We start from the raw sequence: 15,638 nt of genomic DNA, 5'->3' as shown, positions 1-15,638 counted from the left end.
TTATTGCCATGTCATCGTTTTTCAGGGTTTTTTTTGCCCTAGTGTCATAAACTCAAAACATTATTTGCCAAACGGGCGGGGTCTAGCAAACAAGACTCTCCGCACGCGATCGACCATGGCAGAGAAGGTCAACTCTGAAGCTAAGCCACACTGCGCTCCCCTTCCCCACGAAAATGGCAGCACTTCCTGTCCTGCTCGCCCACCTACTACTACTCCTCCGCGCCCCCCATGGCGCCGCCGCCTCCGCGCCCGCGACGCCGCCGCCTCTCCCGGTCCTGCCCGTCCCCTCCTACGCGCAGCTCCGGTGGCAGCTCTCCGAGATGGCCCTGTTCCTCCACTTCGGGCCCAACACCTTCACGGACTCCGAGTGGGGCACCGGCCGCGCCGACCCCTCCGTGTTCGCGCCGTCCGCGCTCGACGCCGGGCAGTGGGCGCGCGTCGCGGCGGCGGGCGGGTTCGGCCGCGTCGTGCTCACGGCCAAGCACCACGACGGCTTCTGCCTCTGGCCATCGGCGCTGACGGAGTACTCGGTTGCCGCCTCGCCGTGGCGGGGCGGGGTGGGGGACGTCGTCGGGGAGCTCGCCGCCGCCGCGCGCGTGGAGGGGATCGGGCTGGGTCTGTACCTCTCGCCGTGGGACCGGCACGAGCCGGTATACGGGGACACCATCGCGTACAATGAGCATTACATGGGCCAGATGACTGAACTGCTCACCAGGTGTGTTAATTATTGCGTTCGAATTGCAGGATGATTGCTGTTCTATTTGTCATTTGGGGATTTTTCAGGTGAAGTGCTGAATTTAGGATGCAGGTCGTCCAAAGCTTCGATCTTGATGTGGCTGTGGAAAAAAAAAATAGAGTTCTAGGGACATGTGGTTGTGGGAATGGAAACTAAAAATTTAGCATTCTGCTTGTTAGGTTGCAGAATTTGAAATGGTTGTTGAATAGTTATTTCCTTGGTGGTTTTTTCGATTTGGGATTCATCAATGCTTAATAGTGATGCCGGATGCAAAGAAAACACTTAATTTTGTGGCGTTTCCTTGGCTAAAGTCGCTGCACTTTACCACGATGATGTCATACTTAATCCTTCTGTGCTTTACTGCATGCATTACTTGGAATTCTGGTAGATATATAGAGTCAGTGTTGCCGTAACTCCAGATTCCATAGTATTTCGGTGGCATTCTATACTCCACTCAACATAGTGCAGACTCGTCTATATAGTCCTGCATTTAGGATAATCTAAAGATTCTGCTTTTACATATGCAGGTATGGAGACGTTGAGGAAGTTTGGCTCGATGGTGCAAAGGGCGAGGACAAGAAGATGGATTACATGTTTGATGCCTGGTTTGCACTTATACATCAGCTACAACAAAGGGTTGTTATCTTCTCAGATGCTGGACCGGACACTAGATGGGTGGGAGACGAGGCTGGGGTTGCGGGTTATACTTGCTGGTCTCCCTTCAACAAGAGCTTCGTGACAATTGGGCACACCATAGCCGAGTAAGTAACTTAGTCTTACTGATCTAGAAAAGGTGCAAACACTGGTTAAATTATTGTAAGAAATAGTACATGTTCAAAACATATTCCAAATTTGTTATTGCTTCTCAGCTTAGCATCACACAAGTTATGCAATTTTCCTCTGTGGATATTCTAGCATAGATGAGATCCCTAGCTAAAAGCTGTACTTGGAATTTCAATATAGCTTTTCTCATCAGTGGATTTAAGATTGAATGACATATTTGTGAATTTGTTTTAAAAAGGATAATTAGGGCCTGTATGGTATTTTCGTTCGCTAGGAGCCTAGGAGACAATCTTTATGTGTTTGAAAGACCCTAGCTGTTTAGTTTGACACAGTGAATATTTCAGTTATGACTATGAATATTTATTTGGAGTGAGAAAGCTATTCACTTGTTGCTTTGAACCCACTCCACAGTTAAACTACAATACTGCATTTTGGGTGATAACTTGTTGCTTTGAACCCACTCCACAGTTAAACTACTAAACCTCTAACCTGTTTTAGGAATTGTCCTTGCAATGGTACTACAATTCTATATCCTACGATTGCAATGATAACTTGTTTTAGGAATTGTCCTTGCAAAAGTATATAATCATAATATTCTGTGTGAATAAACATTGTAGTTTTCTTCTCTTTGAAGGTAAGGATGATGATCCACGAAATCAGGCCATTGTTATTTGGTTAGTGCGCACTCAGCATTATTTAGAGATGGATGTGTGCCAGAAAGTGTCTACTGCAATGTCTGTACAAGTTAAATTTCTAGTATGGTCTTATAATAATAATAAAAAGTTTGCAATCCAAACAGTAGACTGGGTGATATGGGGTATAAATGTTGCACTGCATCAGAGAATGAAATGATCTGTAAGAGTAGTAACTTGTTTAGTCATGGAATTTCGGTACTCATATTGAAACACCAGTGCGACTCATGTTGAAACTCTACTCAAAACCCCTTGTGCAAAGCAGTTCAGCCGGTGCTGCTTCATTAGTATACTTCTGTCTAACAACATTGGGCATGAAAAATGTTCCGTGTGATATAACCTGTAGTTAATGTGCATGTTTTTAGAATCGATGTCATTGACATCTCATATGACAACTAAAAAAACTGCAGTATTCTGATCCGAGTGATGTTTGATGAAAGTGAAGATTGTTTATTATCGACAAACATCCTGCTTTTCAGTGTTCAGTAGTCTGACTAAAAATGCCAACTGTATTGACAGATACTCACGCAGTGGGGATCCTTTTGGGCAAGACTGGGTTCCTGCAGAATGTGATGTTTCCATCAGGCCAGGTTGGTTCTGGCACGCCTCAGAGAAACCAAAAACTGCAACAACTCTGCTTGACATATACTATAAATCAGTTGGTAGAAACTGTCTCCTCATTTTGAATGTTCCTCCCAATTCATCTGGCCTCATTTCTGATGAAGACATGCAAGTCCTTCAGGAATTCACTGAGATTCGGCGTACAATTTTCTCTCAGAACTTTGCTGCCAATGCCACTGTCACAGCAAGCAGTGTGCGCGGTGGGCTCGACAATCTGCTGTTTGCACCCTCCAATGTGCTTAAAGATGGCATATACTCCTACTGGGTTCCACAGGAAGGGGAAACGTGCTGGGAGATGTTCTTCGACCTTGGGCGATCTATTTCCTTCAACGTGCTCCAGCTGCAGGAGCCTATCCAGATGGGACAGCGTGTCATCAAGTTTCATGTGGATATCCTCATAGATGAACTGTGGCAAACAATTATTGAAGGCACGACAATTGGGTATAAGAGGCTGCTACAATTTCCAGTCATTGAATCTCGATACCTGAAGCTATCTGTCGACAATGCACGCGCAGATCCACTGATCTCATTCTTCGGTGTCTTCATGGATCCCTTCTCGACCAGATATAACTTAGAGAATTACGGCAAACCACCCCGCACAAATAGTAGTGAAGTTATAATGTTAAGGACGGACCATGCTGCTGGCAACAAGAGTACTGCCGCAATTTAGTTGCTGACTGTACTGCTGTCATGTAAAGTACTACTTGTGGTCTACCCTGGCCAATTCGACATGCCAGAATCACTTGGATGTTGATTTGATTCTTGTGATTCTATGTTCATCGGACTGAAGAAGGGTCATTCAACAATGAGCAATGTGTATATATCTCCATTTTTGCTTGCCAAAGCAACCTGCAACAAGAACTCCAGTTTCTTCTGCGAGCATACACGGATCTGGTTTTCCACAGACCAGTTGTTCTTCTAAAATAATTGAAAGATGTCATCAGAAACTTCTTCTGTAACAGTTGCTGCTGAATGATGTTAGCATGAAAAGCCAGGGACTTTACTCTAGATGAAGTGAGTATACGTTTTCTCTCCTTTGTAAAGTTGTAAGCACATGTATGGAGAGTGACAGTAATCACAACAATGAACCTCCTTTTAAGCCGTCTGAGAAGCCAAGATACAGGTTGTGAATTGTGATGTCTGAAGACTGAGCTTGTACCCTCACGGCCCCACACACACACACCTTACACTGCCCTCAGAGCCCACTCACACTGGCTCGACGCACTCCCAGTGAATGTGGCTAAGCCTTCACCGTGTTGGCACATGGAAGACGTTTTCTTTTGCTTTACACTTTCTCTCCTGGTCTACTCAGCAGCCGGAGATGCGGCGGATGTTGCAACAGACTAGAGATGGCAATTGGCCCTGAAACCCGACGGGTAATTACTTCATTAGGGACCGGGTATGGACCACTTCTCATACCCGTGGGTCTATTAATAAAAAAAATCGTCACCTGTCAGGTGGAGCGGGTACAAATCCGTTTTCCTACTACCCGTATCCGTGTACCCATGGGCCCTCAATCTCCTAGGCCACCAGCAAATCTGCCCCACCTAGACCTAACTAACCCGATTAGTCCAGATTACCCTCCCGGCCACCCCTCCCAGCCGCCTCTAAGCCCCTCTCACCCGTTGTCCACCCCTCCCAGCCGTCGCCCCTCCCAACCGTCTTCGCCCCTCCCGAGCACCGCCGTCGTCGCCCCTCTTCGCCGCCTCCTCCATCCCCCTCCTCGACCGTAGCCCCCTCTGCCACCCCTCTCGGCCACCGCCTCCTCCATCGACCAACCCCGTCGCTGCCTCTTCTGCCACCTCCTTCTCTTCCGTTGACTCCCCCGACAGCTGCCGCCGCTGCCCCCTCTGCTGCCCCTTTCGGTCACCACCTCTTTCGTTGCCCCTCCAGACAGCCGCCGACGTCGCCTCCTCCATCACCCTCCCCGACTGCCACCGCCTCCTTCTCTTCCGCTGCCCCTCCCAGTGGCTTCCACCGTCGTTGCCTCCTCCTCCGTCACCCTTCCCTGCCGCCACCGCCGCCTCACCCTCTATCGCCCCTTCCGATCGTTGAGGGTGAGTTTCCGGGTGTGGGTAACCCGTTGGGTACCCGTTACCCGCACGGATACGGGTACGTGTAAATATTGTACCCGTGTGCGGGTATAGGTATTGTAGTGGGCGTAATTTTTACACACGGGTACAGGTACGGAGTGGTACAACCTGACGGGTCTAGACCCATTGCCATCCCTACAACAGACGCCTCCGAAGGCGTAACTAATACCTTTCCGTATCCTTCACATGAAGGCGGAAAAACAAGCTGTGACCCCCCCCCCCCCATTCATCGAACAGGCGCACTTGCCGGCCGCCGCCGCAGCACGCCGCCGGCAACCATGTCCGACCAGGCGCCTCCCTACGCGCCCCTCCCTCTCGTCTCCTCCCTTCCCTCAGATCCTAACCCCACGCCGACCCCGACCCCAACCCTTGTCCTCCCCAACCCAGCCTTCCCCAACAAGCGCAAGCGCACCGGATTACGTCGCAAGGTTCTCTCCGGGGCCCCGGCCGCCCCCGCTGCCATCGCACAGCCGCCTCCCCCCGCCTCCGCCGCCGCCGACATCATAGTAATCAACCGGGAGCCGACCGCGGAGGCTGTCACCGCTCTCACCGCGGGCTTCCCGGCTGACTCCCTCACCGAAGAGGAGATTGAGGCCGGCGTGGTCTCCGACGTGGGCGGCATCGAGCAGGTGAACCACATCCTCATCCGCAACCACCTCCTCACCCGGTGGCGCGAGACCTTCAACTCCTAGCTCGCCAAGGAGCCCTTCGCGCCGCTCATCCCTCCCCACTGACCACCTCCTCACCGCCGCCTACTCCTTCCTCGTCTCCCACGGCTACGTCTACGTCAACTTCGGCGTCACCCCAGCCATCAAGGAGCGCATCCCCAAGGAGCCCACGAGGCCCACCACTGTCATCGTCGTCGGCGCTGGCCTTGTCGGGCTCGCCGCGGCGCGGCAGCTGGTGGCGTTCGGGTTTAAAGTGATCGTCTTGGAGGGCCGCAAGCGGTGTGGCGGCCGCGTGTACACAAAGAAGATGGAAGGCGGTGGGCGCGGCCGCTGCTGACCTCGGGGGCAGCGTGCTTACCGGGTCGATAGGGAACCCACTGGGAATTGGTTTGCGGGAGGCTGCTAACATGACACTCCATGCCAACGCCCGAGCAGCAAAGACTAAAGTGGACAGAAGTCTGTCGACAAACACACAGGCTTGTGCTGCTATATTACTGGACCTGTTTAGGCAACCATACTTGGAGTTTGGAAGCTTCTCTGTTATTTTTGGAGGGAAAGCTTCTGATCCAAAATCTCCAGCTATTCTAAAGGTGGAACTTGGTGGCCCTCGAAAGAAAAGTGCAATTGAAGGTTAAAAAACAGAACAGCACCACTCAAACAAATTGTTGTTTCAGCAGCTCCAGTCACATTTCAACCAGCAGCAACAACTTTATGTTTACACATTGCTATCACGACATCAGGCTATGGAGCTAAGAGAGGTTAGAGGAGGTGATGAAAAGATGCTGCATTACCTCTGTGAAAAACTGGGTGTGAAATTAGTTGGCAGGAAAGGTCTTGGTCCTGGGGCTGATTCTGTGATTGCATCCATTAAGGCACAGCGTAACAGAAGTCGAACTAAACCTGGCCCCTCGAAATCAAAGCTGAAGGAGGGAGTCTCTAAAGCCTAGTTGTGCTGCATCATGATCGCTGACTGCTGTTTTCTGAGGGGCTGATTGCATATAATTGATAGACCTGATGTCTTCGCTCTGTCGATCGTATATCTACATGCAATGAAGGTGTTTACTTGGATGTGGATGTCATACTTGGCGATTTTTTTAAGATGCAATAACATCAAATTAGATTGAGTGAGATCTCCCAGATTCTTGTAATGCCTTTTTTTCCAGAGAGGCTGCTGTAAATATGTCATCTGAAATATGATCGTGCATACTTTATTTGTTTTTAGCATAACTGCTTATTCTTGAAGAACCTTGAACCTTGTATGTGGATGTTCTTCAAAATCTCGAATTGGGAGAAGTGTTTAGATTAATAACATGGCTTTAGATAATTGAACAAAAAACCGTTGTTCTTTTTTTAATTTTTTGAGTTGTGTTTTTCTTACGTTTTTTTATGCTCAAATGAGAAGCAGGCAAATCAATGAGTTGCCGTCTTTTCCTAGTATGGACAGGCGATGAGAAATATGAGTAACTTTGTATTCACTACTCAATGAAGTCAAAATTGTCTCCGGAGCACTAAAAGAACGTGACTACGAGTGTAAGTGCATTCTGAAATGATAAAAATAATATGTTAATCAATTTAAGCAGCAGCACCCTAGTAAATATGCGAACAATAATATGTTAATCAATCCAGTTTGATTAACAGCTTACTGGGCATCTCCACCAATCATAAGGGGCTGATTGTTGCTTATATGGAAGGATCCTATCTGTCGGAGGGTTAACTCCTGTCGCAGGGATCCTGAGGGTTCTCTTTTTAGAGATTCGGTCGGGGGATGATCCTGAATATGTTTGTCGGAGAAATAAATGGGTATAAATGCGATGACTAGCGGGGCGGAATGATCTAGTGCGGAACGAAGTAAATGCACTGGGGTTTAGATAGGTTCGGGCCGCACGGAGACGTAACACCCTACTCCTGTATGGATACTATAAATACCCTGAGAATGTCCCTCAGGGATGTTGCTGGTTATAAGAATGTTTGTCTATCCTAGAGCCTGGGGCTCCTTGTTCTTCAGTCTATGTGTATCTGCTGGTTTTGGGTGCTCTTGGGCTTCTCTTATCTTCTCTACTTAATTCCTTTGGAATTTTCCCACTTCCGAGAGATTGTCTAACTCGTCGAGCTTGTTCAGAGATTGTTTTTGCGCCTCAGAGCTTGTTCAGAGATTTCAAAGCTTGTCTTTGTCCGTGCTGCCGGCTGCTTTAAATACCCGCCGGCAGTAGCGTGCCCCGAAGGGGAGGGCACGAGTTCCAAGGCATCATAAATGAAAAGGGCGTCATCATAGCCTCTGTGCGAAGTGACCGGGGGTGGAAAATACGCCCCGCGCTGGGTCATCCGTCACCATAAATGCACTGGCAACGGGCGCCATGGAGAAGGCCCACCTGGCAGCCGCAGAGCGGCCCGGCGTGCCCGTCCTATCTTATTCTCCTGCCACAGCAGCGCGGCAGACGGAACGCCTCAGCCCTCACGACGTTATCCCGAGACGTGCCGGATGGCACGGGATGGGACCCGTGCATTTAATGTCCCCACGCCCTTCTGCCAGAATGTGGCAAGAACTGACACCAAGCGTGGCGGGGGCAGTTGGAGGTGACAGGCCACACGCGCTCTTAAATGCTGCCTCGGGCCTTTGACTGGCTGATACCTCATCAGTGGGCCCCTGTGGGGACCACTGTCAGGGGGCTTCCTGGGTCGTCGGGGAACCAAGTGCTCGGGGGTCACTGTTCACCTCCCCGAGCACTCTCTCCCGAGAATACCCTTCCTCGGTCCTCGGGGAACCGAGTGCTCGGGGGCTACTGTTCACCTCCCCGAGCACTCTCTCCCGGGCACGCTTGTACGGATCCTCGAGGGACCGAGTGCTCGGGGGTCGCTGCACGCAGCCCCGAGCACTCTCTCCCGGAACTTCCTTCAGTGGGTCCTCGGGATACTTGGGTGCACAGGGGGCCACCGCTCGTGGCCCCGGGCACACGTCTCCCGGTACTTAGCTTTCCTGGTCGTCGGGGGACTTGGGTGCTCGGGGGTCACCGTATACCTCCCCGAGCACTTTTTTCCCGGCACTCAGACTTCGTAGATCATCGGGGAACTTGGGTACTCGGGGACCACTGACTGTGGCCCCGAGCGCCCTCTCCCGGAACTTAATCTTCTTTACCTTGCGGAGGAGACCCCGCGGAATAGCGCCATGTGGCGGATTGCTGGCCTGGCCTCGGGATTCGGGGACCCCCGGTTCCTGATTCACCGACACTAACCTAACGTGTTTGGCTGACCACATTTAATCAACCAAACAAAATTCAGCTCAATTTGTCCAGACATATACAATCAACCAACCACTTTTTCTTCTCAATAAATATAACTTCACTTAGTTTGCTTCCCCTTAACATACATATATGATCCATACGAGTAAGATCTCGTGCAGACAACCAAGCATACCCTAAATCAACACATTGAAATATTCTTGCTTCAAGCTCACTTTCTGACTATTGTTTGTTATGTTTTGACATGAACATGAGAGCTAGACAGGTACAGCAATCGTACATGATTCATATAGTAAATAAGGCATGAACTAATACAGACTAAGCTCTCCAAATGATCGAGTTTGGCAACAGTTTGTATTCCCGACAAGAAATTAGCAAGAATGTTCATCAGCATATATTGTCCATGAAAACAATGGCCGCTCAATCCATCACGAATGCAACCATAGCCGATCATGCAGTCCCTCTTCTCCTGTACCAAGCATCTCATCAACCCTTTCTCCATCTCGGTAAAAATGGAAGGTTGGGGTGTAGCGTATGTTTTGTGTTGTTTCTGGACATTCATCAATATCGGCATAGATGAAACTCAGGTTCTTGAATTCATTGCTGAACTTGCAGAAGGATGGAAGGATCTGACTGCGAACACGGCACTTGCAAAGACGCCAGGAATGAGTTTGGTTAAACATACAAAATCAAGGGGACAAGGCAAATGGTACCCTCGATTTCGAGTACAAACAGAACGGTAGAATAGGAAAGTTTGTATTGACACATTATAGATAACCAAATAATGAAACAAAATTTCCATTCAAAATTTGGTAGATGTCATACAACATCACAGAAATTTAGCACCAAAACAAAGTATTAGACAAATTTAGCTGATATCCATCACAGTTATAAACATCGAAGGTGCACATACATCCTGAAATGACTACAGAATCAAAGAACTACAATGCTCGAAGATTGACCACAAACCAGTGAGATATGAGGTACATGCTTTCTAAGACGTCGCCTAGGTGTTGAGGCGAGCTAACGCTCTGAGCGTCAACATGGCCTTGCTATCTGAGCGTATGGCGTCCGCCTTGAGGTTTGTGGCGCCGCAATGGTGCCTAGAGGCTTGAGGCAGATGCCGTTCAGCAAGCCGTGCGGGCAGGCGAGCGGGAAAAAAGTCCTGCACGGGAAAAAGAGGGACGCGCACGCGCCGCGCGGGGAAAAGAGAGGGAAATAGAGGGAGGGAAATAGAAACAGAGAGAGGGAAAGAGGCGGCGGACAACACCAGTAGGAGGCTACAGCGGGATCTCCTTGGGCAGCTTGGCGGCTCTTCTCGACGGCTGCCAAACCTCCTCCCGGTGCTGCTCTTCTCAGCGGCGGCTGGACCTCCTCCCGGTGCTTCTCTTCTTCGGCCTTCTCTGCTTGGCGTTGGGAATCGGGATCTCCTCCTGTTTTTGCTCTTCTCGGTGGTGATCGGACGAGAGAGAGGAGGTTAGTAGTTCTGTGCCTCTGTTTACATATGAAGTAGAAGTACCTCTGTTTTGCTATGTTTTGCTTTGTTTACATATTAATTCTCAGATTTTTCACTTACATGTTATTCAATATTGTTGTGTGGCTTTTTTTTATAAGTACTAACTGTTGAGCCCAATTTTTTGTGTAGCTTGTTGCATGAGACAAGAGAAGATAAGTCACAACAGATGTGAAGAGAAGAGAGGTCAGATCATTGACAGTACCAAGGTAAGTATATATGCTACACTGCTACTAAAATTTGGAGCAATTATAGGTTAAGATGTGTGTATGACATCGCCTCGAAGTGTGCCTTAAGTGCCTAGGCAGCTGGAAGGGGTGGGACGCCTCGCCTCGCCTTAAGAACCATGATGAGGTATCCTACAAATCAAATCACATGGACATTGACTATTGTACTGTTTATCACACAATCAAATTTGAACCAAAAATAATGCTGGGAATGCCTAATCGTATTCAAGTCATCAAGCAGTCCAAAGATTGACACCTATTCTTAGTAGTACTACAACTACAATGTATACATATCCATATCTTGAATAATGAAGCTAAAAACACAAGGAAGAGTAGTTACATACAATGATGCACCATAGTTTATCACAGCCTACAAAAGTACATACCAAAGATTTAATCAAAATAAACTATTGAACAGAAATATCTATGTACTAAGAGTAAATTTCGTAAAACTACAAATATTTTGATAAAATTATCATAAAACTACATATTTAACTAATAATTCACAAAACTCCAAATTTAATGCCAATTTAATCCCAAAACTACAGATCTTTGGCAAAATTATCGCAAAACTACAGATTTAAGCAATAATTTCGTAAAACTATAGATTTAAGCAACGATTTCATAAAACTACAGATTCTAAAGGAGTTATTCTAGTCCCGTTACCATGACAATCGGGCTCCGCTTGCAGTCTCACAGTAGTTGACAACTGATGAAACAGACCATTCGGGAGCTCATGAAACTACATATACTTTGATAAAATTATCGCAAATTGTAAAATTACACATTTAAGAAACAGTTTCACAAAACTACAAATTTAGTGCTGATTTTATTGTAAAACTATAGATTCTACCGCAGACTTATTAACCTAACGAATGGAACCGTTTGTAATCACATGAACTTCCGGATGGTCCGTTTCATGAGCTGGCAACTATTGTGAGACTGCAAGCGGGGCCTGGTCGTCAAGGTAACGTGGCGGGAAACAATTCCTCGAGAATCTGTAGTATTACGATAAAATCGACGCTGAATCTGTAATTTTATAAAATTGTTATATAAATCTGTAGTTTTACGATAATGTTACTAAAGTATATGTAGTTTTATGATAAAATTAACACTGTATTTGTAGTTTTACGATAATTTTATCAAAGTATCTGTAGTTTTACGATAACATTAACTTTAAATCTGTAGTTTTATAAAACTATTATTTAAATATATAATTTTACAATAATTTTATCAAAATATATGTAATTTTACGAAATTTACTCATGTACTGAATGATAGTTCATCCGTATCCTAAGAACATGGCACATGCTGTTTCCTCTTCCATTCTTATTCCCTGGTCGATTAGAGGCGAAACGTTACAATCAAAAGGATATGGAGGTCGTTTTGTTCGTTCGGTGTAAACGAGGTTAGTGCAGAGGAGCAGCTGAACTTACGCGCGACTTGGATGATTTGAGGGAATCGAGCATCTGCCTCATTTGCTGGTCGCAGCCAGCGCTGCGAAGGTTACCGTGGCCCGTGGGAGTCGCCTTGTGGCGGCAGGCCGGTGCCTTCCAGGCCTGTCTTCTTGGCCTCCTTCCCGTTGCCTGCCTCCCCCATGCTCCCCCGCTCACTCCTGGTACTTAATCCTTCCCAAACCCTGCAATCCAAGGCAGGATGCAGATGAAGAAATATAACTAAAAGAAAACGACGGACCTACCTTCAGATTGAGAAGGCAGTTTCCTCATCGGAACAAGGCAAAAGCGCAGAAGAACTGACCTGAACAGTAAGGGCGGCGAGACCGCGAGAGACAAGCGTGTGGAGGAGGGAGATCGGCACCCGGCGCAAGGTGCACGGCTAGACTCGACCGCGGCAGCAACGGACGTAGCCTACGGCAGTTGGCTGGGCCGGACGCAAACGGCTCCTATCCCACCGGCTAGCCCGTGCGGCATGCCTCTCTAGCGGCCCAGCGTTTTGGGCTCGCCACAGTACAAGGCCTGCGCAGCCGATCCGTCCCCCGCACGGGGATTGAATTATATTTATATATATATAATTTTTGAAAAATAGCAAAAAATACGTGCCTATTTTAAAAAATTGCAAAACATAGGACTTATGCTGGACGATTTATTTAAAAATCATAAAAATATCGTGTTCCGATACTCTCAAACCTTCAAAACACTATCTAAATAGTCATGAAAAATTATAAAAAAAATTGTTATTGAGGATGATATCATCTAACACTTCACAAAATTTTAACTCAAACAATTACTTGTACAATAAGAAAAAAAGATAAATTTGTCTCTCTCTTTTTCTCATCTTACAGGTCATATTTTTATCTAAAAATTTATGGAGAGCTAGATAGTAGTATATTATGCACTATCATATTTTTTTTAATAATTTTTCATGACTATTTAGATAGTGTTTTTAAGGTTTGAGAGCATTGGCACACAGTTTTTATAATTTTTAAATAAATATTCCAATATACGGTTAATAAGTATAGATGTCCACTCGATAGGTGACAAACGCCTATTTTTTTGTAATTTTTTGAAATGGATGCATATTTTAGTGGTCTGGAAACTACGACCCATATGTTTGCCCACATAAGCAGTACCACAAATATGATTTCACTCATTTTGGAAGGCACCCACCGACAAAAACTGGTAGCATGTTAATTTCGCTCTTCCTTTTAAGCGCTTTATCGGTTGAGTGATTGGTAAAATGATCTCGTATTTCCGCAGTTAATTTTGATGAAAAGCAGAGTAGTACGTACAAGTTTATCAGGTGTTTCTTACTAGTAGTGCCTCTACTTTATTTTATTTTTTTAATAATGGGAAGCAGTTTCCTGCCTCTACATTTTGCAATGCACGCAACCTAATTCTTATTATAATTTTCAGCATCAAGCTAAGATCATAGGAGAAAATAAACCATTACATGATTGAATATGTCAAACATTAGAAGGTCTTTTATAAATTTATATACATGCTTTTGTGAATAGCTCCATGGAAATGATCTCCAAAGCGAAGCATACCGCTGAGGTATCCTCCTTTCCTCTACATACTGCAACAATGCTCAAAAGCAAAGCCAGTAGATGCCCTTGAAAACAATATGCATAAAAGAAGTGTGCCTTGCTTTGTCAAAACCATATCATTTCGACATAGCCATATAGCTCACCATAGTATCGCAGCCCCCCACTAAATATTCTTCTTTTGATTTTTACCTATACCCTAAAGCCAATTGCTAAGCATATGAGAAATACAACTAGGCAAGGCTAAACCAGTAGCAATTTGGAATAATCACCAAAATGATCTAGGACCAAAATGATCTAGCGAAGTGTCTGTCAAAAAAGAGATGTTGTATGATCTCATCATTGTTGCAAAAAGCAGCACTTTTGATTGCCCCTCCAATTTGGCTTAGCTATATTATCTTTAGTAAAAACTACACCACACTGGAGCCCAACGAGTTGACGGAGGTTCCTTAATCTCTGATGGTGAATTTCGAACATCGAGCCTTGGAGCTTGAAGGTCAAGATGATTAGTCACGTGATCATACGACTAGTAGATCAAAAAACCTAACTACGACCATGACCTCAGTTTTCAGTGGCTTTTGCCACCAAGTAGTCTCCAATATAGAGAGGAGATTACGGAGGATGAACCTCACTTCTCGGATCTTGATTCATCTACATACGAAGAAGACATGAAAGATTACAGTGTCAATGTGCTCTCTAATGAAAATAGGTGTACCTAGCGGCAGTTAGTCTTGGCCACGAGAACTCTGTCGCAAGTAACAGTGGTGACATGGCATGACAAGAACAGCCAAAGTCCATTAAGACAACCTGCACCAGCATATGTTCAAGATGAGCACGAATGTCGCGAGAAGCAGTAGACGTTGCCTGACTAAATGATTTTGGTTCATTGGGCCGACAAGGTAACGAAGGCTAGTTTATTTCTGGTATTGCCCAATACTTGCAAGGGAAAAACTCTACTCTCCAATCCACCTCAGGTGATGATGAATACTCTAGGAGGGGCGCAGTGGTTGGAGGACATTGTCGAGGTTATCATCGATGCACAACAACTGGCAGAAGGCACCAATTTGATGAGATCTACCACTTGGATGAGTAGCTCATGCCAAAACAGTTATGACCAAGTTTCCTTAGATCAGCATAGAGATGCTAGACTAACCTACAAAAGGATGCATGCCCATGACCAGCGAGCGTCCTGTATAATGCCTCCCTTTACGAACATCGCAATAGGGTGGAATATCAAGACATGTCTCCTAGAAGGGCCAGCCGAAGTTCTAGGAATCATGCCAATACGATTCCTAAGGGTCAGGATTATGTCTCCAACTATCGGAGAAGCACCGCAATGGTTATTGGGTGTCGTGCTTTCACACCCGATCTTCGAGCAGTATGCTGGCCAGATATATTTTGACCTGGCACACTGGAATAGTACGATGGAAACTCTAATCCATCATAATTCCTTCAGATATATACAACATCTATCCATATGGTTGGAGGGGATGAGAATGTGGTGGCAAATTACCTCCCTATGACGCTTGAAGGGTTTGCTCATTCATGGCTTACCAAATTTGCTAGCAAAATCACTTTACTCGTGGGAATACTTATGTGACATTTTCTTGGCCAGCTTATAAGGAACTTATGAGCGTCCTGAGAAGGAAGATGCTATGCATCATTTTCACAAGAAAAAGAGCAATGAAACTCTCTAGTAATTTATCAAAAGCTCCAGTAATATCAGGAACACAATTCCCGATATTACTGATTCCTCAGTGATTCGAGCTTTTCGACAATGAGTGTGGAATAGAAGGCTAATTGAGATATGGATATGTGTCCGCCTCAAAGCGCCAAAGAGTTATTCGAGATGAGAAACCAGTGTGTTGTAGTGATAGAAGCAGTTAAATGGAGTCGTTCCCTTGATAAGGGGATAAGTTACCTAAGCCTGGCCTAGAAGGTGAGACCTCCAAGTCGGCTGACAAGTGCAAGCTTAAAAAGAAGGCCGATAAGGCCAAGAAAAATAGGAAGATCGAGGTGCCAAACGTTATGTAAGTAACACATGACAAGGACTTCAGGTCCGTTG

The 15,638-nt window shown here is 46.2% G+C and overlaps 1 protein-coding gene and 1 pseudogene across 1 annotated transcript; one reads left to right on the top strand and one right to left on the bottom strand.

The window, feature by feature from the left end:
- The first annotated feature begins 85 nt into the window (after window positions 1-85).
- LOC133924753 (putative alpha-L-fucosidase 1) lies at window positions 86-6,908 on the top strand. Its single transcript, XM_062370443.1, is given in 6 exon segments — window positions 86-715; window positions 1,264-1,497; window positions 2,731-3,498; window positions 5,593-5,655; window positions 5,657-5,914; window positions 5,916-6,908. Coding segments are annotated over 6 exon segments (2,490 nt in total). The 5' UTR covers window positions 86-173; the 3' UTR covers window positions 6,541-6,908.
- A 2,135-nt stretch (window positions 6,909-9,043) lies between these two features.
- LOC133924750 (thioredoxin-like 3-3) lies at window positions 9,044-12,207 on the bottom strand (annotated as a pseudogene).
- Between the last annotated feature and the right edge of the window lie 3,431 nt (window positions 12,208-15,638).

The sequence above is a fragment of the Phragmites australis genome, chromosome 7 (genome assembly GCF_958298935.1).
Source record: "Phragmites australis chromosome 7, lpPhrAust1.1, whole genome shotgun sequence".
In the NCBI taxonomy this organism is placed as follows: Eukaryota; Viridiplantae; Streptophyta; class Magnoliopsida; order Poales; family Poaceae; genus Phragmites; species Phragmites australis.
Note: the sequence above shows the minus strand (reverse complement) of the source record. Positions and strands in the feature narration are given on the sequence as shown.